This window comes from Eptesicus fuscus, chromosome 4, assembly GCF_027574615.1.
Source record: "Eptesicus fuscus isolate TK198812 chromosome 4, DD_ASM_mEF_20220401, whole genome shotgun sequence".
Lineage (NCBI taxonomy): Eukaryota > Metazoa > Chordata > Mammalia > Chiroptera > Vespertilionidae > Eptesicus > Eptesicus fuscus.
The window spans coordinates 88,798,461-88,823,385 of record NC_072476.1 but is presented as its reverse complement, the minus strand read 5'-3'; the positions used below and the strand labels follow the sequence as shown (position 1 = coordinate 88,823,385).

The window sequence follows — 24,925 nt, the reverse complement described above, 5'->3', positions numbered from 1 at the left end:
CTTTCTCAAAAAGCTGGTTCTTGCAAATTAAGTCTTTGAATTTCAAGACAATGAATTTCAAAAGCATACTTAGAATCTCAAAAGCTGTGCACTTGATTGATGCTTGTGGCTCCATCAGCCCTCCTCTAGGCAAAAACCCACAATTTATCAGCCTAATATAGTATACTTAGTCAGGGAATGATCTTGGGATTAAAAAAAAGTGAGGGTAGGTGGGAAATTATCAGATACTATTGAAGACCATATTGCAAAGGCTGAAGTCACGATCTCAATCCCACTGAATGTAAGGCTAATAGCATCCCTATCCTTCACTTCACTCTTTCCCCTTCATTCTGCCTTCATTATGTTATAAATCAGTTGGTGCTCAGTTTCAAATGAAAGAATACCTGACTTATAATGACTCAAATACCTGACTTATAAATTACTCAGTTATTGATAAGTCCCGAGACAGGCAATCCAGAAGTGATCGAGTGAATAATGAGGTTATGGCAGACCTACCATCATCTATTTCCCCACTATGTCATGCTTAGCATGTCGGCTTGTTGTCTCATGGCTGCAGGATGACTGTAGTTCCAGGAATTGCATGTGTGGTCCAGGCAGGAGGAAGTGGAAAAGGGAAGGAAGGTCTGGGGCCAGCTACCTCTGTTTCCTTTAGGAATAAAGCAAATGCTTTCCTAGAGCAGTGTCCTCCTTAACGTCTGTTTATGCCTTAATGGCTAGACTGTGTCATGTGGCTACCACTGGCTGTGTGGGTGAGTGTGTGCATTTACAACCTCTATAGTAAAGACAGGGAACAGAGAAAGGAGTTGGAAATAAATATTTAGTAATTCAATTTATAGTGTCTGCCAAAGGCCTCCCTCTGACCCCTCAATATCCATATATACTAGCAGAATACACTCATCCCTTCCCCAAGGAGGACATCCACGGTCTCATTCAAATGCTACATCAAGATTGAGGTCCACCATCTCTAAGAGATTATCCCCTGACTGGTGTGCTACTTCTCCTTGGGGCCAGATGAGCTACGCTAAGAAACACTACATCTGATGTACAGTGGAAGAAAAGAAACAGAATCACTGAAAAACCAAAAATAAAACCAGCAAACCAAAACAGGACAAATACCAGCCATTTGGGGACTAGCAGGATGGGAAGTGTACAGAGGTCAGAGCTGCACTGCACCTACCAAATCCCACCAGAGCTAAGCCTGCCTCCGCTCTGCTCCCTGCATGCAGCTCCCGGAGTCCCCTGCCCCGCTCTGCTCAGTGCAGACTCAGTGCTGACCATTGTCTTTCACATTCCTCTTGAGACTAGTTGAGAGGATGCCCTCCAGACTGATGTATGACTTTGTAGTCCCTTTCCTACTGGTGCAAAACCAGGGGTCTCGGAGTTACTCTAGGGTGGTAGTTCTCACATGGGAGTGATTTCACAGCCTGGGGATATTTGGCATGGAAGCATTTTGGGTTGTCACAACAGGGTATCCGTGCTACTAGAATCTAGTGGGTGGAGGCCAGGGATGCTGCTAAACATTCTACAGTGCAAGGACAGTCCCCACCACAGCAAAGAATTATCTGGTCCAAAAGTCAATAGTGCCAAGGCTGGGAACCCCTGGTCTCAGCAGATCACAATAGTCTCATTCCCATTTCTAGTGATTTTATAGGCACATCCATGAGGCCCAATTCATGAGATCCAACGTGACCCTTGGGAAAATCTCCTGGGACATGTATCTGAAAAGTACTTGCACTAATAATAAATGTCACGTGGTAAAAAACAAAAATTTAAAAAGCAGTCTTATTTATGTAATACCCGCTGCCATCTGTAGGAAAAGACATTACTCATGTGCTGGGGACGGGGAAACAGAAAGACGAACACCCCAAGCTCTTCATGACACTGCCGAGCTACTCCATGTAAGAACCCTCCCATCTCCAGACTGGCAGCCTGCCTCGTTCCTCATGCTAAATACTGCCCAGGGAGCCACAGAGTCACTCCCCCTCTTCCAGAGGGCCAGGTCCCCGCGAGACTTCCAGTTCCTTCTCCCTGCAATGAACGCCCAGGAAGTGCTGTGGTCTCTGGTAGCGGCAGCAGCCAGGTGTGCTAGCTCTGAGCTCCGTGGCCGGCGTCCCTACAGAAACCTAGCATTTCTGGTCACTTCTGTGCTTCATACCCTGCATGAGACATGCCCAAGGGGAAAGCCACTTCATGTTCACTTTCTTGCTTCTATAAACACCCATGTATATTCATGCAAGTAGAGTTTTAACCAAACTCCTGTGGGAACGGTATAGATGCAACACCAAGTAGCTTTTTTTAACCGGCCCTTTAAAAAGTTTCCAGTGTGGACATATTTCAAAGCTCCCCAGGTGAGAAAACAACTACGTATTTGCAAGGTTGTGCTGGGCACTTACTCCCCTATCGTCACTTGATGGCACCTATTTATCTCATCACTCTTTAGTGGATAATAGGACGAATCTAAAAGAGAAAAGGCCACATGGGAGGAAATTCTGCATGAGATTGTCACAAAGCAACCTAGGCGGAAAATAACAGACTATTAGTGGAATGCTAAACTAGAAAATAAGCACCTGAATACCACACTTGCAATGTAACATACATAGAGAACAACACTGAACTGTGGAGGCTCTAATCAGTCTAAAAAGAACACCAAAAATATCCAAAAACAAGGCTGGAGACCCATTCGAGCTTTACAAAGTGTTTGCTTGCTTTTAGTTAAGTGGAGTATTTTCCACACAGGCTGAGATTTCTTTCTTTTCTTTTTCTTTTTTTTTTTTTGCTTTTTTGCAGATTCTCATTGTAAGGCAGTTTTCACAGTGACCAATTATTCTTAAACATATTTTCTGTGTGTGTGTGTGTGTGTGTGTGTGTGTGTGTGTGTGTGTGTTCTGCAAAGCGAAGAGCTGATGTAGTTCATGACCCTGCTTACACGTGGTCAGGATGACACAATCGCACATTCCTGGAAGGTCTCCGCTAACTATTACTTCAGTTGCCTTTTCACACCCGTGATTCAAACTGTTCAGTCAGCACAAATGGGTAACAAGTGACCTGGTGCAAATTACAGGAATTTGCAGGACAAGCTCCAGAAAGCACTGGGCCAAATGCCCGTGCGGTACTATTAGACAACCCACAAACGCTCCTGGGACCGATCCGGAGGCCCTCTGACAATGCGCATCTCTGATTCAGGGCGTCTCTGAGCCGATCTGGAGGGAAGGGAGAGCATTACTTGAGAAGTGAGTCACTTCCAGGGCTGAAGACTGGCTGTTTCTCATTTATCTATTGAACTTCAGTCATGATGAGTAATAATCCTAGAGACGATATCAGCTCCTCAGAGGAATGTCAATACCTGAAGCAGAGTGAGTGGTTTGTGGGCTTCCTCACGGGACTCAGGAACCCCAGATCGTAAATGCCAAACGTAAACTGCCCAGGGACCTTTTACAGGCATGATAGTACAGCAGAACTATGAGGTTTTTGTCCCTGGTTTTTGTGCTTGTTGTTCTTGTTTTCGCCAGTAAGCACACCAAAATAGAGCTCATAAATCTGGTCTTGATTTATAAAAGCAAGGAAAATTGAGTGCTCCTTGATGGCCTTTCTTCTTCCATAATTGAATTTCTGTTTGTGATGTTGTTCACAGGAAAGGGAGGGATCTGAATTCCCCTGAACACTTAGCTCTGTCATATCGTATGTGCAGGACTTCATATCTTTTATCTCATTTAACTCATATGATACCCTCGGAGGTACCTGGCATTGTTCCTTCAGTTTTATAGACAACAGAACTGAGATTCAAAACTATTTAGCTTTCCAAGGTCACAACATTAGTACCTTTTATATAATCTGACTTCAAAGACCATGTTCCTCCAATGACCTTATTTCCCTGAATTAAAAATGGTGAAATGGTGATTTTTCTTCTTGCTCTACCTTAGAGATGAAACCCACATTGATTGTGCTCTTGTAGATTCCATTATTACATTAAGCCATGAAAAATCAAAGAAACTCATTGTCCCTGTTCTTTTATGTTTCAGTGAGTACGGTGTGCTTCTTTGTTTTATAGATTGAATTCAAGATTAATTCTCAGTCTACTTCTGAGATAACCCAAAGTAATTTATAAGTTGAAACACAATATAAAATATGACATTTATATCAAAAATAGAACTGAGTTGGCCCAAAGGAACTAATCCATTCATTCAGGGATTCAGCAAGTACATATTCAAACCAGGTTCTTCTCTAGAAATCATCTTACCAGGGCCGAGATTACCCCATTATTATAATTAAGTTTTGAGTGATGCTCTGGTAATAAGGGGGAAAGGAAAATACATTATATTATAAAGTTTGGATTTTCTAATAAGTTAAAACTATAAATTTCACACAAGAAATAAAGTATTCCCCAAACAAAAATCAAGTGGGTGAGTCATGTGGATCCTAATAGAAAGGCACTGAGGAACCTAGTGATAAAATACTCACACCAACCATTTTGCAACAGACAAGACATGCTCTTCTGATGGACAACTCTTGGATCGATCCTCTGTATACTTATGCTTTATAGGCAGTAAAGTCTTGGTCATCAAACAACAGAGATCAATAATTGGCACTGAGAAGCATTTCTGAACGATCAGATAATAGCACAGGTTTCCAGTCCCCTCCCCCCCCCCATTAGACAGGAAAAAAATATCTGTACCCTAGAAAATTTTTTTTCAAAAGTGAATTTAATAAAGCATGATACCAATCATCTATTTTAAAAAAAAACCTGCTATGGTAAGCTTTTGAAAGCAAATATGCTTTAGGCCTATAATATTTAACATACCGTGTTTAGTTTTTATGTTGTGGGGTGAGGGTGACAACTTCTCAAGCTAAGAAAGAGGGCCCAGCCGGTATAGCTCAGTGGTTGAGCATCAGCCTATAAACCAGGAGGTCATGGTTTGGTTCCCGGTTAGGGCACCATTTTTTGCCAGTTCTTGATTTGAATTTACCATGAATACACGATATTTAATTCTTATATAAAATATGGTTCCATGTCCACAATTTTTTTTTATGACTCTGCACTTAACATTTCCCTGGCTCTGAATCATTCTTTTGCTCTCCCTGTCTCAGCCCACTGCTTCCCATTGGAAACCAGACTCAGACAAGAAGCCTGGGCTAGGAGAGCCAGTAGATCAGAGAGCAGAACTAAGGAAGTAAGCGCCTGGCTGTGCGCGGGGCAGTTTCTTACATGAGATGTAATACTTCCTTCTGAGTCAGAGCTACACTTTGGAGAGCTGAAGATGTAAGGCAGGGAAGAGGGTAGCCCCAAAGCATCCCAAAGCACAAAGATGGCCTTTTGTGTGTTGACAACAGGCTGGAACTCCGGAAGGCCGTCATCTACCTGAGGCCTTTCCTTGAAAAGACTCTCCCATCCCAGGCTATGTTATAGATATCTTGAGTGAGCAAAAATATGCAAACAAGATGGATACAAATATAATATGTAGCCCTTACAATTTGATTCCCCAGACTAGATTCTGCTCCAGTTTGGATTTATCTGTGACTCCAGGATGCTTCTGGACTTACTAACATGGCATTCCACTTCCTCTGGGTAATGTTGGGCCTGAGAAATGTTCCCTCACATATATTTTTTTTGTCTTGGTCATCTTTTATATTTTGTCTGTCTTCACTGGTCCTGTCCATGAATGCTTGTCACTCAAGCTAGAGGCAAGGATTCCATTTCGGGCCCTCTCTAAAGTACCATGACTCAAGTTGAATAATTCCCACAGACAAGGATTTATGGCCCAAATTCCTCCAAATTACATCTGATAGCAAGCAAACCTTTCTGCTTCAGAGGCCCTCACGTTAATTAATTATAGGGCCCAACTAAAACCATTTTTGGCAAACGTCTCCCAAAATGTAATTGGTTCCTATCCAATTATCTCATAAAACACGGTCATTTATTTAGAAACTGAAACGAGTACATCTTGCAATTAATGCATCCTGGCAGTTGCATCAGAACATGGCTTCGATCAAAACTGTGTTATCTGTGGGCACGTCCTCCAGGCTTTATATGGTCACGGAGGGGAACCAGTAACAACTGCTCTGACAGTTACACACCCAGAGCCTCTTCTCATGTTCAGCAGAGTAACATTTTCAGGACTTCATTAGTCATTTTTCTCAAGTCCCAGAAAAGCCCCAGAACCATTTCCTAAGAACAACTCCAGTTTTCTGCTTCTGGCCTCCAGGCCGTGGTCGAATGGCTATCAATCCAAGTACAGAGCGTCTTTTGCCTACTCACATTTCATAAAATAGTACCACATTTCCCTCTGTTTACTTACTGTGACCAAAGGACATTGTTCTAGCCTCAGCTGACACTGTCCAAAAATAGAGCACCAAACTGTCAACTGTCCAACTTTTATCAAAACCTCAGGTTTAAAAAAGTCATATTGATGGATAGTTATTGGAATGATATACTCGACCCAATGCCACATAAAGGCTTTCCTTTGATCACAGTCCACAGCAGAAGGCACAGAGCTGAACTGAGCGTCTCAGCCTCTGCGGAATCGCCTGCCCTGAGCTGCACTGTAGGGGTCAAGCCCTTGGCTTTGATCAAGAGACACTAGAGGAAAAAGCTTTATGAGACGAGATGCCACACGGGCCGCGGGACTCTCGCTTGAAGACACGGCACTCTCAGTCACTCGGTGTCCCTTTTATGAACCCACCGTGAAATGCATTTTGGAATCCAGGCTAACGTAATCTACAGCCGCCCGAAGAGACATAACCTTGCTGAAATCATAGGTGTCCCTGACGGTGGGCTGCAATCACGGGAAGGCTCCTCCAGACCAGATATTACTATGACGGTGCCTGGAGGAGCTCCTTAACTAGGACTTTATGGATCTATTAAAAAGGCCAGTGGGAACTATACGCTACTCACGCAGTAAACTTGATCCCCTCTTAGTTACGATGCCTGGGAATTCTGGGCAGTGGAACTGTGGTATCAGTTACTGGACCTGAAGTAAAGGCCTGGCTGGTGGGGGCTATGAGGATCATTTTGTTTTCCTCCTCTTCTCGCCTGTTCCACTCCAGCCGATGAATGTGCTCCCAGCATACAGGGCTGAGCTGAGATTTTCTCTCTTGTTTAGGGCACTCTCTGTGGGATTCTGTTGTGCCTGCGGCCATTGGTGGCTGAGCAGGACACCTCTGCAAGGGCCCTCTGCTAAATTCACTTGCCAGCCCCAGGGCAGCCAGTCACCTTTCTTTTCCTGTGTCCCCAGATGCCCTCCCTGAAGGCTGATTCTACTTGCCAGTCATTGAGCCAATGAGAGGGTTTCCTTCTTCTTCTTTTGTCTTGAAAAAGTAATTTTCTGCTGACTCACACATTGGGCAGAGATTGGGGGGCACCAAAACGGTCCCTGACTAACTCTCTAGGAAACAGCCTTCCCGGCTGCTGTAGCTCAGGAGATTTCTGCTGAACAGTTTTACTCAAGAGGAGGGCTTTAGTGCCTTGGACATAAATTTGAATCCCAGCATTGCCTTCTATTAGCTGTGTGACCTCAGGCAAGCACAGCAACCTCTCTGGTCCATGGTTTTTCTTAATTACTTAACTTGGCAAGGTTTTAGTAAGGGTTGCAAATGAATGTTTCTCCTGAAGAATGGAGGGGACAAAGAGGGAAGGAAAGGAAGGAGAGGAGAGGGAAAGAGGAGAGGGCAAAATAGAAGTACTTTTTTTTTTTCCAATAAGAATGAAAAATCACATCTCCCTGTTTTTCCTGTAACTCTCAAGATAACTAAGAGGTAAATTAGATATCAGTTTGAACAGCAAAAAAAAAAAAAATCTTCTGACCCACAATTTTGAATGTTTATTTCTCCTTTATCTTTTGTTCCTACTTTTACCTATTCCAGGGTCCTCATTGTCAAACCATATTTATAGCCCATTATTTTGTGTGCATTCTTTTTATTTATATGGGTGGATCTTTTCATTTATTGGGCTTTGCTTGAGGTTTGAAGAATGCCTCAGACCTTTTCTAGAATGAGATGCGGTGTGCATGTAAATATGTACATATTGCTGCGTTTAGAGATGTTGCTGTGAGCAGTTTGTGGCGCAATATAATAATACAATATATCAAGCAATCTTACACCGTCTTACTTAATCCTCCCGATGACCTTGAAAATAGACATTATTATCACTGTTTTTGAGATGAGACAACTCAGGCTATAAGAGTGGCTTTCTTCAGATTATTTAACCTCTCCCTAAGAGTCAGAATTTGACCTGCAACCCGAGTCTTTTGAATCCCAGCCCAACGCTTTTTCTTCGGCCACCGAGCTGCCTCTCCAGAGTCATTAGCCGTTTCAGGTTTGCTAAGGGGCTTAATAAATAACACGCAGAACAACAGTGCACATTTATTGTGCAGCTGCTACGTGCCAAGCATTTTGCATGCAGTGTCTCATTTAGTGCTCCCCACAAGCGGTGCTACAGCCACAGTATTATCCTCCCTTATACTCCATGAAGTAGGTGAAGGCAGGCTCCCCAAGGTCAAGGCCAGTGAGGGGAGGACTTGGGGTGTGAGCCCGGGTTAGTGTGACTCCGGAGCTCTCTCGCTCTTAACCACTACCCTTCAGTGCATCAGTTCTGTCACCAAGTGGCACTTCCTGAGGGCAGTGTTCAAAGGACTCTGGGCTTGTGTGATGTCCCCGTGTGGCCGGGATAGAAGCCGACAGCAGCAGCGGGCCGTCCCTGCTTCCCTGACCTCTCCCCAGAAGGAAGCCAGTGATAAGCAGGTAGTCGGATGGCCCAGCCACTAACCTGCTGTGGCTCATGAAAGTCGCAGCCTCTGTGATCTCACTGGGATCAGTGGGAAAGGGTTTCCATCGCTGGCTTTGTGTCCCATTCATGCTTTCCTTCAGGGTCAACCTGTGCTCTGTGATCTTCTTAATATTCTCTGCTGCCCGCTTTAAGACCATAACATAGGTGGTACCAACAAAGCTTGCATCCTCGGGACGGGCCTTAGGAGCATCCTGGGACTGTGTTTGGAAGTATAATTATTACCTTGAAGTCCATTCTTTTTATCTTTCGGATTTACTCAACATTGGAGCCTTTTACCTTAAGATATGCTTCTAGGTTATAATAAAAAAGCTAAATATGTTTTGAGATATTCAAAGAGGGAGTGTTTTAACATCTTCATTCGTGTACCAATGCTTTTAATGTTAGGGGGCTATTTTATTTTCCACCGGCTGTCACTCCTCTCCAATGAAGCTCCAGGTCTGCCTTTGTCACTACAGCCCCACCTCCTAGCAACACCTGCGGTCCGTCTCTGTCCACTCCCAGATGCCTGATCTTAGCAACACAGCCCCTTGAAGCCTTGCTTTTGTTTGGGTTCTTTTCCAGCATAAAATGAGGATAATAATTACCCTTTCAACCTCTCCGGTTGTTAAGCAGATCTAATGAAATCTCATCTGTGTAAATGTTCTGAAAACCGTTCGTTGCCATCAAAATTTAAGGTCGCCACGGGGTCCCAGGCGCAGACTTCAGAGAAAGGGCGTGTGCTTAAGGAATATGCTGGCAGCAATTACAAAGGCATTTGGGCCTGAGGCCTAATTCCCTGGAAGAAGAGTACTAAAACTCTGCAACTTCATCTTGCCTACCATCACGAACCACAGGCACTGATCTCGGGAGCTGAGGTTTGGACGACTAGCATTTCTATCTGGACCATCGCGAACAAGTCTGCAGAGCCATGGGAAGAACAGAGTTGTGAGTGCAGCTTCATTTATAGCGACATTTCTCATTCTTCTCAACACCGGGGGCAGGGGAGAGGCAACCTCTAGCCGGCCCAGTCATTCTACATCCCACAAGCTAAAAAAGGTTTCCACCCTTTTAAATAATTGGAAAAAAGATCAAAAGGTGAATATTTTGTGGCATGTGAAAATGGCCTGGGCACTGGGCTCAGCACTGTCTATTCTGCCGCTCTCCTCCATGACTGAGCAATGGTGGTGTACACATGCTCTCTCTCGGAGACAAAAGAAGGGAGTTTGGGATGCCGACCACGCAGTGCTTGGTGCCCCTGAAGCTGTGCTGCACTTTTCTCCACTTCCCTATCCCCACCCCTCCCTGTTCCTCCTCTGCTCAGTGGCCCACCTCCCTCTCTCACCACCCTAGTGGTGCCCAGCTGCCGGAAGCCAATTCCAGCATGTCATAATTGCAAGAGTTTCATCGAAAGGTTGATGGAACTTGGGGACTCAACAAGGGCTGAGTCACATATGGTATCGCCTGTTGGGAATGGCTACAGGCATTTCCCCAAACCTGAAAAGGATGCATTAATTGGTTGTTTGCTGCCAGACAGCTGAGGGCATCTTAATCTACATGTTATTGCCTCCTGTTGGCCAAACACCTGAACAGCCAAAGGCAATTCCCCAATCTGACAATGGATTCTGTACCTAACCCTACCCTTTGATGTGTATATCTCCACCTTGCCTTAGGACAAATTGTGTTAATAAAAAGCAAGGGGTCCTGAGACAAGGAGGACTTGGTTTCTTCAGCCAAGCTCCTCTGCCCTGCCCTCCCCCCCAATATGCCTTTCAAAATTATGTTTCGTCTCTGGACTCTTATTTAATTTACACACAGCCCCTTCTCCAGGTTTCCTGAACCCTTCTAGATGCCGGATCAACACCCACCAGCATTACCCAGCCTCTGAGAACAGGCAGGCCACTTCATTCTTGCTTTCTTGCCTTCCCTCTAGGCCTTTGGTTTCTCTCCATTCCTGTGTGTGTAGCTTTGTCCAGGCCAATTTCACAACCCCACACTCACCACTTAACTCTGCCTTGAGGTCTACCAGCAAGCTCCCTCCTGGGGGAGAAGGCCACAAATTACCTAGGAGCCCTCCTGGGCCCCGGGGACCTCGAGAAGTGAGCACCTCTGCTGCAATTTGGAAGTATTGGCAAGGGCTGCTGTCTCCATGGCTTTCTCACACCTGGGAAGACAGGCGTGGCTGAGGAACATGAAGCCAGGCCCATGCCAGAGGGGATGAGAGATCAAAGCAAGAGGGAGATTTTCCTGGCACCTGCCAAGACCTAGTGCATGGAGACAAGTCCTGGAAAACCTGAAGGGCGGCCTCAGACGTAGCTGTGACTGTGTCAGGCTAGAGAAAACACACTTGCTATGGTTCTGGGGAATGTTTGCACACTGAGGTTGTGCAGTCATTGCCAGGGAGTTCTCTAGTCTGCAGTTTACATTTGATAGGTAGGTCATGCAATGTGGCAACATCAATTAAGCTACTTAACGTGGCTTTGCTAAGAGCGATGGACCCAGGAGAATGGAAGAAGTGGAGGGTGGTGTGCAGAGGACCAGAGTTCCGCTCAGTTAGTGACTAGGTAAACACACAGAACAACTCCTTGTTTAAAGAGGAACAATTCCTGGGGGGCCTGGGAGGACAACAGAGCCCCCTGTGAAGCCAAGGACAGAATGTCACCGAAGACTTTCCAGCAAGTGTCCTTTCCTGGAACACGCAATGGTAAGGCAATGAAAGCTTATTTTGCCACCGGCTCCTTTAAGCAGAAATGAAATCTTCATGAGTAAAATAACCCTGATTAGCACAGCACTACAGAGAAGCCTCAAGGGTCTGATTTCACAGCCCCCCTGGACTTCCTCCTCAGGCGGTTACGCATTCGCAAGAAAATCCCTTCTCTTTATGGGGCTTCTTCAGCTGCATCCTTTTCTGAAACAATTTTTAAGAGGCGAAACACAATAAACACCCACACTTTTATTTCCCTTATCTGAGATAGCTCATGAAATTTCCAACTAATCTTTAATGTGGTTAATTTCTCCCCACTTCCAACCATTAAATTTATTTTTAAAAGGAGGGGGGCACGGACCTCCCTTGTGTTCTTCAGCACGAGTGTGTGATTTGCAAGTTTCTAAAAATCCGTCCAGCTCTGCTTATTTTGACAAAGCTACTTAACACTTCAAGCAATGAACTACAGGGCATAAAAGTATAATCTGCCGAGAAAACCTTAATCCTCCATAGTAACCTATTTGAATCTCCTCAAACACATTGCGGTGTGTAGGCCTGGAGAATTAAGTCAATTGTTTGATCTGAGAAGAAAGGCAATTAGGGCTCTCTCTTGATCTTTCTGGTTGAATTCTAGTCAGGGGCAGCCACTGTTCTCAACAGCTCCATTTGAGACCCCTATTATTATAATAATAGAGGTGAGCTTTAGAATCACTACAGTGAAGGGCCTTGCTGCATTTTCATTAGGAGTTGTTTTATCTGAGAGTTTCCAATCGTGATGGGCTAATAGCATACAAACGATTAGCTGGCTACGCTTTTTTTTTTTCTTCTCTTCTTAAGCTTCATTTAAAACTTCTTTCTTAACCTGACCAATATTCCAGCAGATATGAAAGAACACAATCAGAAGTAACTCTATGTGAGATGAGACAGCTGTGCTGTCATCACTGGGGTATTAGCAGAGGTCAATGGGGGGTGTCTCTGGGGCCACTGGCCGTGCAAGGCAACGATGGGGAATCTAGTTGGGGCAGTCTCTTGAGAAGACGGAGCGTTCTGTCCTCATTTGCTAGCAGCAACTCCCAAATTTCTAAATAGAAGCACAATCTAGTTGGAGGTGGCAACTCAGAACCGTGTTTATGTAATACAATGAAATTGAATAAAGACCATTTGTCCATAGCAAATACTGGAGAGGGAGTTGCTGCTGAAGATTATGGGGTCACGTGACTAAAGCCTGTCCCAAGCTGACCATTGGTGATGTCACTGAGGACCAAGCCTCCCCTCGGGCTACTGTGGCTCTGTCTCATCATCTAGAATGAAGCTCCTGGAGCTATTGTCTGCTCATGCATTTATGTGAGCTCCCAACTCCACCTCAGAAAGACTTAAGAGCCACAGCTTCCAGGAGGACATGAGAGGATGAGCTCCTCTGCTTCCTGCTGGCTCGTGCTGTCCTGTTCTAGCACCTTGTTCTTGACCAAGTCCAAGTGCAGACCAGAGAGGGTGTGGATGCTCTGGCCTCCAGTGGGTCATTCTCTGCACTGTTGCCTGAGAATTCCTGCAGGAAGGTAGCTTAGAGCAAGTCGTTCTGCTTTAAGGTCGTTGAGGCTTGGGGAAGGATGGCAAAGAGCAGTCTGTTTGTTTGTAATTCAGCCAGCAGTGAAGGAGAGCCCACGGTGCGGAAGTGGGTTAGGGATGGTCCTGCCTGCCGGGGCTTGTGGTCTAGTTGGGGAAGATGGGTGAGTGGAGAGATAGTAACAATACAGTGAGATAAATGTGATTAGGGAAAGAGCCCAAGAATGTACATCTAACCCAAATTTAAGTCCAAGGAAAGGCTTGCAGGAGCTCATTCCTGAGCTGAGGCCCAACATGAGTAAGAGATCATTAGCAAGGAGGTGACCTATTTCAGGCAATGCAAAGTCCTCTGCTGAGAAAAAGTAGAATGTGTTTAAATATATGCAACCTGTTCTGTACAGTGGAGTGTGGTGTGAGGGGGGTGGTGCCAGCAGAAGAGGTGGATGCTGGTCGTGAGGGAATTTCACGCTGTGATAAGGAATTTGGGCTTTATCCTACAGGCAATGGGGAACTCATGGAATATTTTAAACAGGATAGTAACATGAAGCAATTGTTTAAAAAAAAGAATGTGAATGTATGTTTTCTATTGCTGCTTAATGAATGACCACAAACCTAGTAGCTACTTAAAACAGTATCACTTGCCTAGCCAAGATGGCATGCACAATTAACCATCACAGCCATCCGAATGAACGTGAGGACTGGCACTGATGAAATTGCTGGGGAGGAGGAGAAACCCTGAAATATACATTTGCCACAAATTGTGACCCTAAACCTAAAATCAAGTCTTCAGATCTAATACAGAGGAAAAAGTGAAGGATGCCACAAAAAAAGCAATGCATCACATCTAGAATGTGGGAAATCTAGGGCACAGATGACTGGGTTTCTTTAACTAATTAGGAAAAGAGGGGGAGTGGAGAAATGTTCTAGATATAAAGAGACTTAAAAGACATAAAAACCACAGGTAATATATGCATCATTACTTGGACAAACCAACAAGCAGTCCATTTGAAGACTGATTATTATAAATTAAGGAGTTTTTGATAATTTTGCTAGGTGTCATAATGATATTGTGGTTAAAAAATACATTCGTATGTCTGACCTGAAGAAAGGCTTTTTGTCATGAGGAACAGAGTCAACAACCAGGGGCACTGACATCAGCTCTCAAGGAGGTTGGACCTCCTCTGACCCCCACCCTTCCTTAAGAAAGAATGAGTCACCCCCTCTCTGTTCCTTCATGTGGCACTTTATGGATGAATATAAGTACTTCCTCTTCTGAACAGCAAGCTCCTTGAGGACAAGGATGCTTCATCTTCCATGCTACAAATACGAATAAACGTTAGGATGTTCTCCAAACCCCTAACTCATAAGTATTTGCTTTATTTCATGACTGTTATATTTTAACAGCTGTCCTAAACTAGGGATTCTCAACCAGGGGTGATTTTGCCCCCAGAGGACATCTGGCAGTATCTGGAGGTACTTCCAGTTGTCACAAGTGGGGGAAGGGATGCTACTGGGTTAGTGGTTAGAGGCCAGGAATGCAACTAGGCATCCTACCTGCACGGGACAGTCCCTCCTGCCCCAACAAAGCATGACTGGGCCCAAATTGTCAACAGTGCCAGATTGCAATACCTTGCCCCGCTCCATGATCTGTAGGTTCCACTTCCTATGCATCTTTCAAATCTGTCCTACCCCAGCTCTCCCGAGCCCAATGCCTTGATTCAGGCCTTCACATTTCCCATGGAATAACACAATAGGCTCCTAAGCCATAGTCTTCCACCTAATCCTGTTGCTCCCTTGGGAGGAAATGTCCTCCCCTATCTTACAAGCGCCCTCTCATCTTCAAAGTCCAGTGAACTCAAATATTAAATACTTTGATGCCTTCCCTGTCTGGCCCACTCCTACTCCCCCTCCCTCTCCCAGTCCCACTTAGAGGCCCTTTGTCTGTAGATGCCCCATCACTTAACGTCTCCCCAAAGAGACCTCCAGCCTCTACGAATAACAGCACTTAACACGAGTGAATTAATGTATGATCTTACACTCTCACTGGCACTTCTCGTGATCAGAACTGGAAGGTGAGAGGACTGGGTTGGGTTGGGCAGGAGGCAGGGTAGAAACTGCGGTCACGGGGGCCTGCTGAGTTGTCCTTGAGGCCAGGTACAGAGCTGGTTGCTGGCCTCACAATTACTCTATAGAGCCAGCAGGGCTAATCTGCGCTGATGGCGTTTGTTAGATTTCAATGCATCAGAGACTCCAATGTCTTGTGGACTTAACTTCTTCAGGTTTCAAGAGACATTGATATGGAAAGAGAACCCTCAAGGGGCCATAATACTCAAGAGAGGAAATGCCAGAGTCCAAGAAAAAGTCGGGACCTGGACGTTGGCTTTGGCATTATTTTGATGCACATGCAAGACGAGTGAAAGTGTTTGTTTAAAAAGAAGCCATGTTTTCCCTTGCTCTTTAGCTTTTGCTCATACATTTTCAGGAACACCTGATGAACCCAGCCTTCTCTCCCTCCCAGTACTGCTGTCTGTGGGGAGGAGGTGGGCAGGGCAACCTTTTCTTACAGACACCATCTTACATTGTTACGATTAACAAATTAAAAACCCTAGCGAGGTCTTCTCTCTCACGCTTCCCTCTGATGTGTGTGTGTGCGTTTTGTTCACTGCTGTTGTAGCCCCAGAGCCTAGAACAGTGCCTGAAACATAGTAGGCACTCACTATATATTTGCTAAAATAATGGATGAAAACACATTCAAAAGAAAGTTTTGCCTTTATTAATAAGAAACCAGTGATGTTCAGTATAAAATAACATTTTTTTAAAATGTCATGTCTTTTAATATAATGTTAACCCTTTGTTGCAGGGACCATGTTGAATTGATGAGAGCCATGAACCCTCTCTTCCAGCTCCCCACCCCGTCCCCAAACCCAAACACATACAGAAAATTTCAGGAGGTTCTGAAACTTCCCTGAAGTCCATCTATAAACTTAGAATCATGGCTTAGAATCATGATTTCGTCCCTATTCTAATGATTCAAAGAATATATTTGACTCAAATATGTCTTTCCCTCTCCCGTTAGCCAGTTAACCATTCAAGAGATTCCATCTACAAAGGATTCACTGCTTAGAGAAGGTTAAGTTCTATATTTGCAGCTGAGAACTTGATAAACATCCATATGCAAGCTAAAAAATCTAGTTAATAATCCAGAGATTTTAAAAAGTATACATGTTAGTAGAGGATAATCCAAGTATTTGGTAAAGTGAATTTTTCACTTGTCAGCTGAAAGTCTCGGGTAATAATCTCAGAGATAGAAAAACAGGATCTATTCCACATAGAATAAACTTTTAAAAATTTTATTGTTTAAAGAAAAAAATAAAAGGGAATATGCATATCTGCTAAAGTGAAGTTTTCCATTAAAAAGAAATCAAATACCTGGTAATAAAGACTACCAAGCTAAAAACAGAATATAAAACCAGTAAAACAACAATGGTGATTTGACTGGGTTTTATTTCAACCGCACACTTCATTCATTGTCTGTAGGAAAACTGGGGTACATCTCAATGGCAACAGTCACAGTTATTAAGCAAGTAAATACGCCACGATGTCCGTGTCCTCCTTTATTTCTTTATGTCTTCGGTCTCATCTGGCTCTTTCTCTTGATGTTCTCTTTCCCACCTCATTTCTTTTAACTCTTGTCTGTATTTCCGTTCAATGAACCGCTTCTGATGGGCCATCTGGGGAAAGTTATCTGACACGAGGAGATATATTTTATACTTAATAAAGGATAGACACTAGTGCAAACTAAACACATACACATACAAACACATATTCATATGAAATGTAGACAGCTGTCTTTTGTAAGGCAAGAAAAAAAATGTTCATTTCTTCCCCTATTCATTTATTATTCAGAAATACATGGAGGTCTGGATCAGCATCCCCGATTCTAGATCACAATGTCTGATGTAAACTGGAGTATAAAAAGTGCGGAGACATACAGCAATGTTAAAACACAGACATGTGGCGTCAGAATGACTCTGGGTGGGCGTCTTAGCACAGTTCTCTTAGCAAGCAGTGATTTTCAGGAAGAGAGTAAAGGATATAGCAAAATGGAGTTTTTATTTTCGCAAAGCTCAAGGCAAAAACGTCAAACAAATAATGATATCATCACACCATTATTTACCAAGAATTAAAGTTTCTGAAAGGAGCAAGAAAAGATCAGATGGGCAAAGGGAGGCTACATTCTAAGTCGCTATTTCTGGTCATTCTATTTGTCAAGTTCACCATGAGAAGCCCAGAGCTGCATCAACAACAGCAACTCAAGGAAAGCACTTTTATCCGTGAAAGGAGACACAACGCTCAGGGGCAGAGCTGAAGCCAGATTTAGGTTGATATCTGACCCCTTGCAAGGGTGCTAACACAGTCGAAATCCTGATTAAGATTTTAAAATCTTACAATTCATTTGTGGTCTGTGGCGAGTGCAGCAACAGGTAAGAAATTAAGTATGGAATGAGAAATAGTCACTTTACACTCTTAGTCAACAAACACACACTTCAACAACAAACATCACAAAGGAGGCAAGCGTGATGAGAGCCACACAGCTATCCAGTCACTCGGGAAAGAGGGCGCTGTCCTGCCCAGCCGGGTGAGGGACTGTGAGACACAAGAGGTACTACTTCACATATAAAGTATGAAGAATCAGAGGTGTGGGAGCACACAGCATGCCTGGGGGGAAGCATTTTTGTTTCTGTTACAGTTGAAGCATAATAAAAGTGTATACCATATTAGGAATAAGTATATACCATATTCCTAAGTCCCCCCCTTTTACACAGCATCCCATCCTCTCCCCAGATCAGAGAAGGGACAGGGACAGAGTGGCAGGAAAAGCACCTGAAAGGCAGGTGGTCAATCAGTCGAGATCTTGACTATCTGAGAGTCAGTGATTGATTTTAAACAAAAAAGGAACACAATGGCATCCGTATTTTAGAAATAAAACAGTAATAAAATCCTATACCCCAAATGATACTAAACTGATTTTTTTTTTTTTTGGATGATATAGTTTCTGGCATTTCATAGGTGTCTTTATTTATTTATTTTTTAACTGATTCTTTTTGTGTTCTATAAAACAGGTTTCAAGTATTATAAGTATTTTTAAAGATATAATTCAAATCCCAAAAAGTCAGCTGTGGAGCAAGTTTCTACTTCCTCAGTAACTTCTATTGTAAAACTTAATCCATAGTTAAAACAAAATCCTCCTACTTAGATCTAATCACTGATAAGCTTTTAAAATATGTCCTTATGGCCCTTTTCCTATGAAGTCCGATTATACCACACACATACATGCACACTGTAAAAGTGTGTATTTGTTACACTGACACACAAACACGTAAACGCATGCCCCCTTCCTCCCTTCCACTGCGAGAGTAGAGTGTACGTACGTTTTATGGATACACTGGTTTCCACTTATCCTATCTAATAAAAGAGTAATATGCAAATTGACCCTAACTCCGCTACACCCACAAGCCACATCCACCAGCCACTCAGGAGCAGATATGCAAATAAACCCAACCAAGATGGCTACAGCCACAGAGAGCAAGGTTTCCCAGGCAACGGAGGAAGCCAAGCTTTCCGCCTGCCCTTGCAGGCCTAAGCCTCCACTCAAGCTACAAAGTTTCAATTATAGAAGGTAAACAAATCCAAACAGAAATGGCAGCAGCCACAGAGCTGGAGAGAGCAGGCCAGGGTTGTCCCCGGCAATGGAGGAAGCCAAGCTTTCCACATGCCCTGGCTGGCCTAGGCCTCCACTCCAGGCTACAAAGTTTCAATTATAGAAGGTGAATTAACCCCAACAGAAATGGCTGCCAGTCACGGCCACGGAGCGAGCAGGAGGCTTGGCTCCACTCCAGGGTACAAAGTTTCAATTGTAGAAGGTAAATAAATTCCAGATACCAGGGCCTCCACTTGGGTCACCAGGGGGTGTGGCTGGCCTGCAAACCACCACAGGCCCCTTGCTCAGGCCACCCCATGCCCCAAGGGAACCCCCTTCCTGATCTGGGACACCCTTCAGGGAAAACCAGCTGGCCCCCACCCATGCACCAGGCCTCTATCCTATCTAATAAAAGAGTAATATGCAGACTGACCATCACTCGAACACACAATATGGCTGCCCCCATGTGGTCAAAGATCCTGCCCCCATGTGGACACAAGATGACCACCACAAGATGGCCAGCAGGGGAGGGCAGTTGGGAGGCACCAGGCCTGCAAAGGAGGGCAGTTGAGAGGGACCAGGACTGCAAGGGAGGGCAGTTGGAGGCGATCAACCCTGCAGGGGAGGGCAGTTAGGGGTGATCAGGCCAGCAGAGGAGGGAAGCTGAGGGCAAACAGGCTGGCAGGGGAGCAGTTAGGCATCAATCAGGCTGGCAGCGGAGTGGTTAGGGAGTGATCAGGCTGGCAGGCAGAAGCGGTTAGGGGCAATCAGGAAGGCAGGCAGGCAAGCAGTTGGGAGCCAGCTTGTGAGAGGGATATCCGACTGCCCGTTTAGGCTCGATCCCAGGATCGGGCCTAAACGGGCAGTCGGACATCCCTTGAGGGGTCCCAGATTGGAGAGGGTACAGGCTGGGCTGAGGGACACCCCCGCCTCCATGCACAAATTTCGTGCACGAATTTTGTGCACCGGGCCTCTAGTTCTACTATAAGCATTTTCCCATATTATTAGCCTTAGAAAAACACAGGGTGGGGCAACAGTAGTTTTACAGTTGTTTGTATGGAAAGTGATATAGTAATTAATAAATAATAATACAAGAAGAAACTCTGTTGCGCGTACTCACAACTGTACACCCCTTTTCCACGATAAGACTGTTACAGGTTATTCTTAAGAGTTTTTTGTTAGCTTTCAGTGATAAAACAGTGCTGGAGGCAAAGCCTATTCTGAGACTGCCCCACACATACTGGTAGGAGTGAAGTGCTTCCATGGCTGGGAAGCACTTAATCTTGTTGTGGAAAATGGAACCTCACTTGTATTTCAATACATGATTGTGCATTATATATAATAGATGTAAAAGTTCCCCACCAGTCAACTGAAACTCTCAGTGAAGATCCCATGGTCGCTGGACAAGGTAACACAGCTTCCACCCCACTGCCTCCTCCCCGCTCCCCCTGCCTAGGAAGCTGTGGTCTGCTGGGTTCCCACGCTGCTGGCCCCCTGCCCTTCCTGGAATCCCCCATGGCTGAGAATCTGGGCCTCTTCACTGTCAGCTTCCTGCACTCTGCTCTCTCCCAACTTCGGCTGGTACTTGAAGCATAATCGAACTTGAAGCATAATCAAATAGCTTTGTCATGTTTTGCCACAGGTTCTGCTGTGCAGCACAATACACCTCAGAAGAAAAATTTCTTGCACTTAGACCTTCAATTTACAAAAGACTATGCAGTTCCCTACATGGCCAATTATGTAATTGAAGTTTCTTCAATCCAGCCACCCACTCCGGGAATCTCTCCCACAGAACTACTAGTAAAAGCACGAGTATATACATATTGACTGTCGACTGTGATGAAAAACCAGCAACAAAGTGTCCACCAATAATCAAATAAAGAAAACCTGAATAAACTACAGCACATTTACAGCATGAACTATTAATATAAACTGAAGCCACTATGCCCCGCAAGGCTGCCCAAAATGAGCAAGAAAAGAACGATGTACATAAGTATGTAGATATCCCATTTCCATAAAACAATGGCCAAAAACTAAAAGGAAAAAACCTTTGCATGTGTAAGTTTTAGAAACCGATGGAAAGAAATACATTAGGTTGTTCACATGGGTTACCTGGGTTGAGAGTGTGACTCTATGCAATAAAGGAAAGTGAACATCAAAAAGCATTCAGGGACACTTTTATAAAATTATAAGCCCATTTATACATATCCCACATTCTACTGCACTCTCTGTGAAGACTAATTATGAAGAAAAGAAGATCACATTTTATCAGAACTTACCATTTTTCTATTTTCCCTTTTCCTTCCCATAAAACACTCATTACATTATGAACATATAATTATAGAAAAAGAGATAGGCTTACATTTTTCAAGTGCATCCATTGCTGCTCCCATTTCCGCTTGCTGGATACTGTTAAATCAAATATAGGTAAGGTACACTTTAATTTACAGAGTTTTTTTCAAAAACAAATGGTATGGCTACACATTATTTCAGGCTGATTTTCATGTTTGGCACATAAAATTTATCTGATTACTTCCACTGTCACATACTGAACTGCAGATAAGAATATACACAAGGGCATGCAGAAATGTCATTTATTTGCTCAAGCCTGTTTAAGTTACTCGTTCCACACTTTTAATACTGCAATAAAATGCCTTCCATTTATATTACATTTGAAGTATTTCCTACTTAAATTTGAATATCCTCAGTGTAAAGCTTAAAGAGGCAAAGAGTAAAAAATATAGGTATAGACAGACTTCTAATCACTTCTCAGTTTAACACATAGATTAGAGGGTTCAAAGAAAGGTGATAATACACAAAATTCTTTTCACCGGAAGACATTAGCATTTCCACAAAGCTCGAGTGGCACTAAGAGATCAAATGCCTAATGACGTCACACAGGACATTTCTTAAAGTGCTTGCAGCAATGTGGGGTTCTCTGTTGGGCAATTAAAACAGGACAGCCCTTACCTGTGCACCAGGTAATGTGGTTTTCTCAAGGTAGCCAAAGCCCCTTCGGCAATGGCATTTCCCACATCCAAGGCAGATGTTCAAGTTTGGGGGGCTGGGCTTGGTGGGGACATTAATCCTTGAGATTCACTTTATTACCCTCGAACATTCTATACTCTATAAACAAGACAGACTGCAGAGTTTGAAAATGCCAAGCAGGGACTTCTCATGTGAAGAGATTAAAAGCAGCTTCTCCTACCTTGGTCCCTTCCCACAGCCTATTCTTTCTCCCTTGAAGTAAACAGCCACCGTGTAGGTTCTAGCATGGGATGGCCCCACCGTTTGCAGAGTCCTGAGAGGGAAAGGGAAGAAGATCAATTATGGGAAAGTGTTATTTAGTTGTTATTGCTAATATGTAACGCCAAGAAAAACATGTACTTATTGCTTAGACAGAGGAAGGAAAAATAAGAAAATCAAAGGAGTAAATTTTGTATTTGCTAAGCCTGACAAATACAGAGAGCTTTTGAAATAGGAAATTTTAAAAATTCTAACACGGATTTGTATACATTCCCCCCCCAAGTATAAATGGTATAAATTACAAATAGTATCTGAAGGCTAACAGTGAGGCGTAAAATAGTTTTAAGCAATGTCGAAGCCTGCATATCCCAAGTATCATAAAATAAACTTTCCTCAGTGAAAAGGGAACCATATTGGTCTGTTCATTGTTTTCCAGTGCTCAGCACAGCTGAAAACAATAAGTATCTGGGTAATACACCTCGAGCCACGTCTGAATGGTTTCACATCCTTTATGGACTCTTCCTGATGTCTCTTATCCTATCTGGAAGATCAGAAAATGTATTTAATTTCTGAAACATCCGAGATCATTTCAGAGGCATGCTATAATGCTGAGCACACAAGTGCCGGAAAACAAAACTCCAGGTACTCTGCATTTTAATGGCGTGGTGCAGATCTCAAATGCGGGGAAACTGATAACTTCGTGGAAAAGGAAATTAAAAGTAGCCAACCAAAGAAAATGGAACGGACCCGTTAATCTTGGAGAAACTATGTAAAACAAGCCCTCCGTCTCGACGAGGGACAAGCTCACCGTGGGCTTTCATCGGGGATTTATAGGAAGGGAGCTGTCATTTCCTGTGGGTTTACATCTCCGTGGGATGAAAGCACGCGGCCGCTGTAAGGTAGCGCTTATTACAGTAATCACGCCTGCGCCACGAGAAGTTTATCCTCCCCGGTTTGTTTCTTCAACTTTAATTATCACTTTGATGAGGAAAGACTCGGAGCCTTTCATGTAATACAGTTGGGATATTCATTATGCTTATTAGGCACATATGAAAGTACTATTTCTAAACACTAGGAGTTTTTTTCTCCAGTAAAGGAAACATTGTTTAGCAGTGACAGTTTCTTGGGACAATGTATAGTAGCTTGCTGTGGGGTGACACAAATTTCTCCTGGCCTCAATTTTTCTTTTAGGGAGAAAGCCTCTATTGTGTTGTGGCTGTTAAATAACAACATATAAAAGGATTTAAAATTCCCTGCTGCCACTGGGTGTTTTTTCCTGAGTTTTCAGAAGTTGGAAAAGGTCTGAGGCAAGGGGACTTCTATTCCCTATGGAATAATCACACAAGTGTGTGTGTGTGTGTGTGTGTGTGTGTGTGTGTGTGTGCGCGCAACCTTGTGTGTATAGACAAGCGGTAAACCAGTACGGGGACTGGATTTTTATATCCTCAAAAGCACACATCCAGATAACGCTTTGGGAGGCACCCCACCTATTCAGATAATTCTTCCTTTTTGTAATTCCTCTTTGAAACCACCTCCTGAATCAACGTGTGAGCACCTCAAGATAATTACTCAGCTTCTGAGTCAAACCTGCTGTTTTCATCAAAGCTGGGGTTATGTGTATAGTGAGTGCCCCGCATTCCTATTGAATTTCTGGTTATCACTCAAAGAATAAAGATTTGTCACTAAAGATATTCTAAAGTACATGGCTGCTTTGATACACATTCTGAGAAGAAAAGTTTCAAATATTTTAATAACAGCAGCAGTGAGAACTGCCCGCTTCTTACAGTGACAGCCTGAGAGAGCGAATCTGTCAGGCCACAGGGAGAGGCCGACGGGCTGCAAGGTGGTGGACAGGGACACTCAAGTCCTGTTACTAATTAAGCAGACACAATCTTCCAATCCAGACAACACACAGCCGAGGTTACAAATAATAAGACAGCCAGCCTGCATTGCTCAGTGGTTGACCATTGACCTATGAACCAGGTCATGGTTCGATTCCTGGTCGGGGCACATTCCCGGGTTGCAGGTTCAATCCCCAATAGGGGTCATGCAGGAGGCAGCAGCAAATCAATGATGTTTCTATCTCTTCCTCTCCCTTCCTCTCTGAAATCAATAATATATATGTGTGTGTGTGTGTATATATACATATATATATGTCTGTTTTTTTTTTTAAGAAAGATGTAAAAATGTATATAACAACTATTTTATCTGAATTGCTCTTATCTCGGTCTCCTAACCTTAGTATATCTTCCTCACAGGGAGTAGTTCTAACAACATTATAGAGATGGGAAAAGCTTAGATAATCAAATGTGACCCACTTACTTCGAGCTGTAAGACTGAGAGGCCCAAAGAGTTTCAGTGTTGGGCCAAGTCAGAGTTAAGAAGTCTCAATCTGGGGTCCTGATCATGATCATCCACAGTGACTAGTTTTCCCTCCATGCAACCAGAGCATCATCTCTAAGCTCCCTGATCTGATGGACTGTGGGCCGCGAGTACTCACTTGTACAGAGGAATGTCTGGTTCTTTTCCTTCCGTCCTAAGTGTCAGACAACACTGCTGAAGCTGGGATTTGGGGTCATTCCAATCCTGATTCAAAATGAACTCCTGCAGCAAGTCCCCAAAGAGCATTTAGTAATGGGTTCTGAGATCACCATGCGCAATGCACACAACCAATTTAAATTTTATACGAGCTTACTTTTAATCGTGGAAAGAAACAAACATTCATGAAAGTATGAACATATTCCAAATCCTTGTCAATGTACAGTGCTGCAATAAATGCTGAAAAAGAGAACATTTAAAAATAAATACAATGCACTGCCATCTACCAGGAAGATAAAATTACCATTTCATCTTTCTTTAAACAAGAACTCTTTATCACTAATATCAGAAGCAACAATATAGGTGTGTGATTAAGATGCAAAGTCATGGAGTACAAAGACCAAACTAAGTTTGGCTA

The 24,925-nt window shown here is 43.7% G+C and overlaps 1 protein-coding gene across 2 annotated transcripts in view; it reads right to left on the bottom strand.

Moving 5' to 3' along the window:
- Nucleotides 1-15,772: 15,772 nt before the first annotated feature.
- Nucleotides 15,773-24,925, bottom strand: part of DROSHA (drosha ribonuclease III) — a 104,829-nt gene continuing 95,676 nt past the window's right edge. For both annotated transcript variants that reach the window (XM_008161792.3, XM_028139418.2), the window contains 5 exons: nt 24,665-24,747; nt 24,470-24,573; nt 21,932-22,024; nt 21,086-21,132; nt 15,773-16,767 (listed from right to left, as the gene is read on the bottom strand). In XM_008161792.3, coding sequence (XP_008160014.2) covers nt 16,637-16,767; nt 21,086-21,132; nt 21,932-22,024; nt 24,470-24,573; nt 24,665-24,747 — 458 coding nt within the window. In that variant the 3' untranslated portion in view covers nt 15,773-16,636. The remainder of the gene's footprint in view (nt 16,768-21,085; nt 21,133-21,931; nt 22,025-24,469; nt 24,574-24,664; nt 24,748-24,925) is intronic.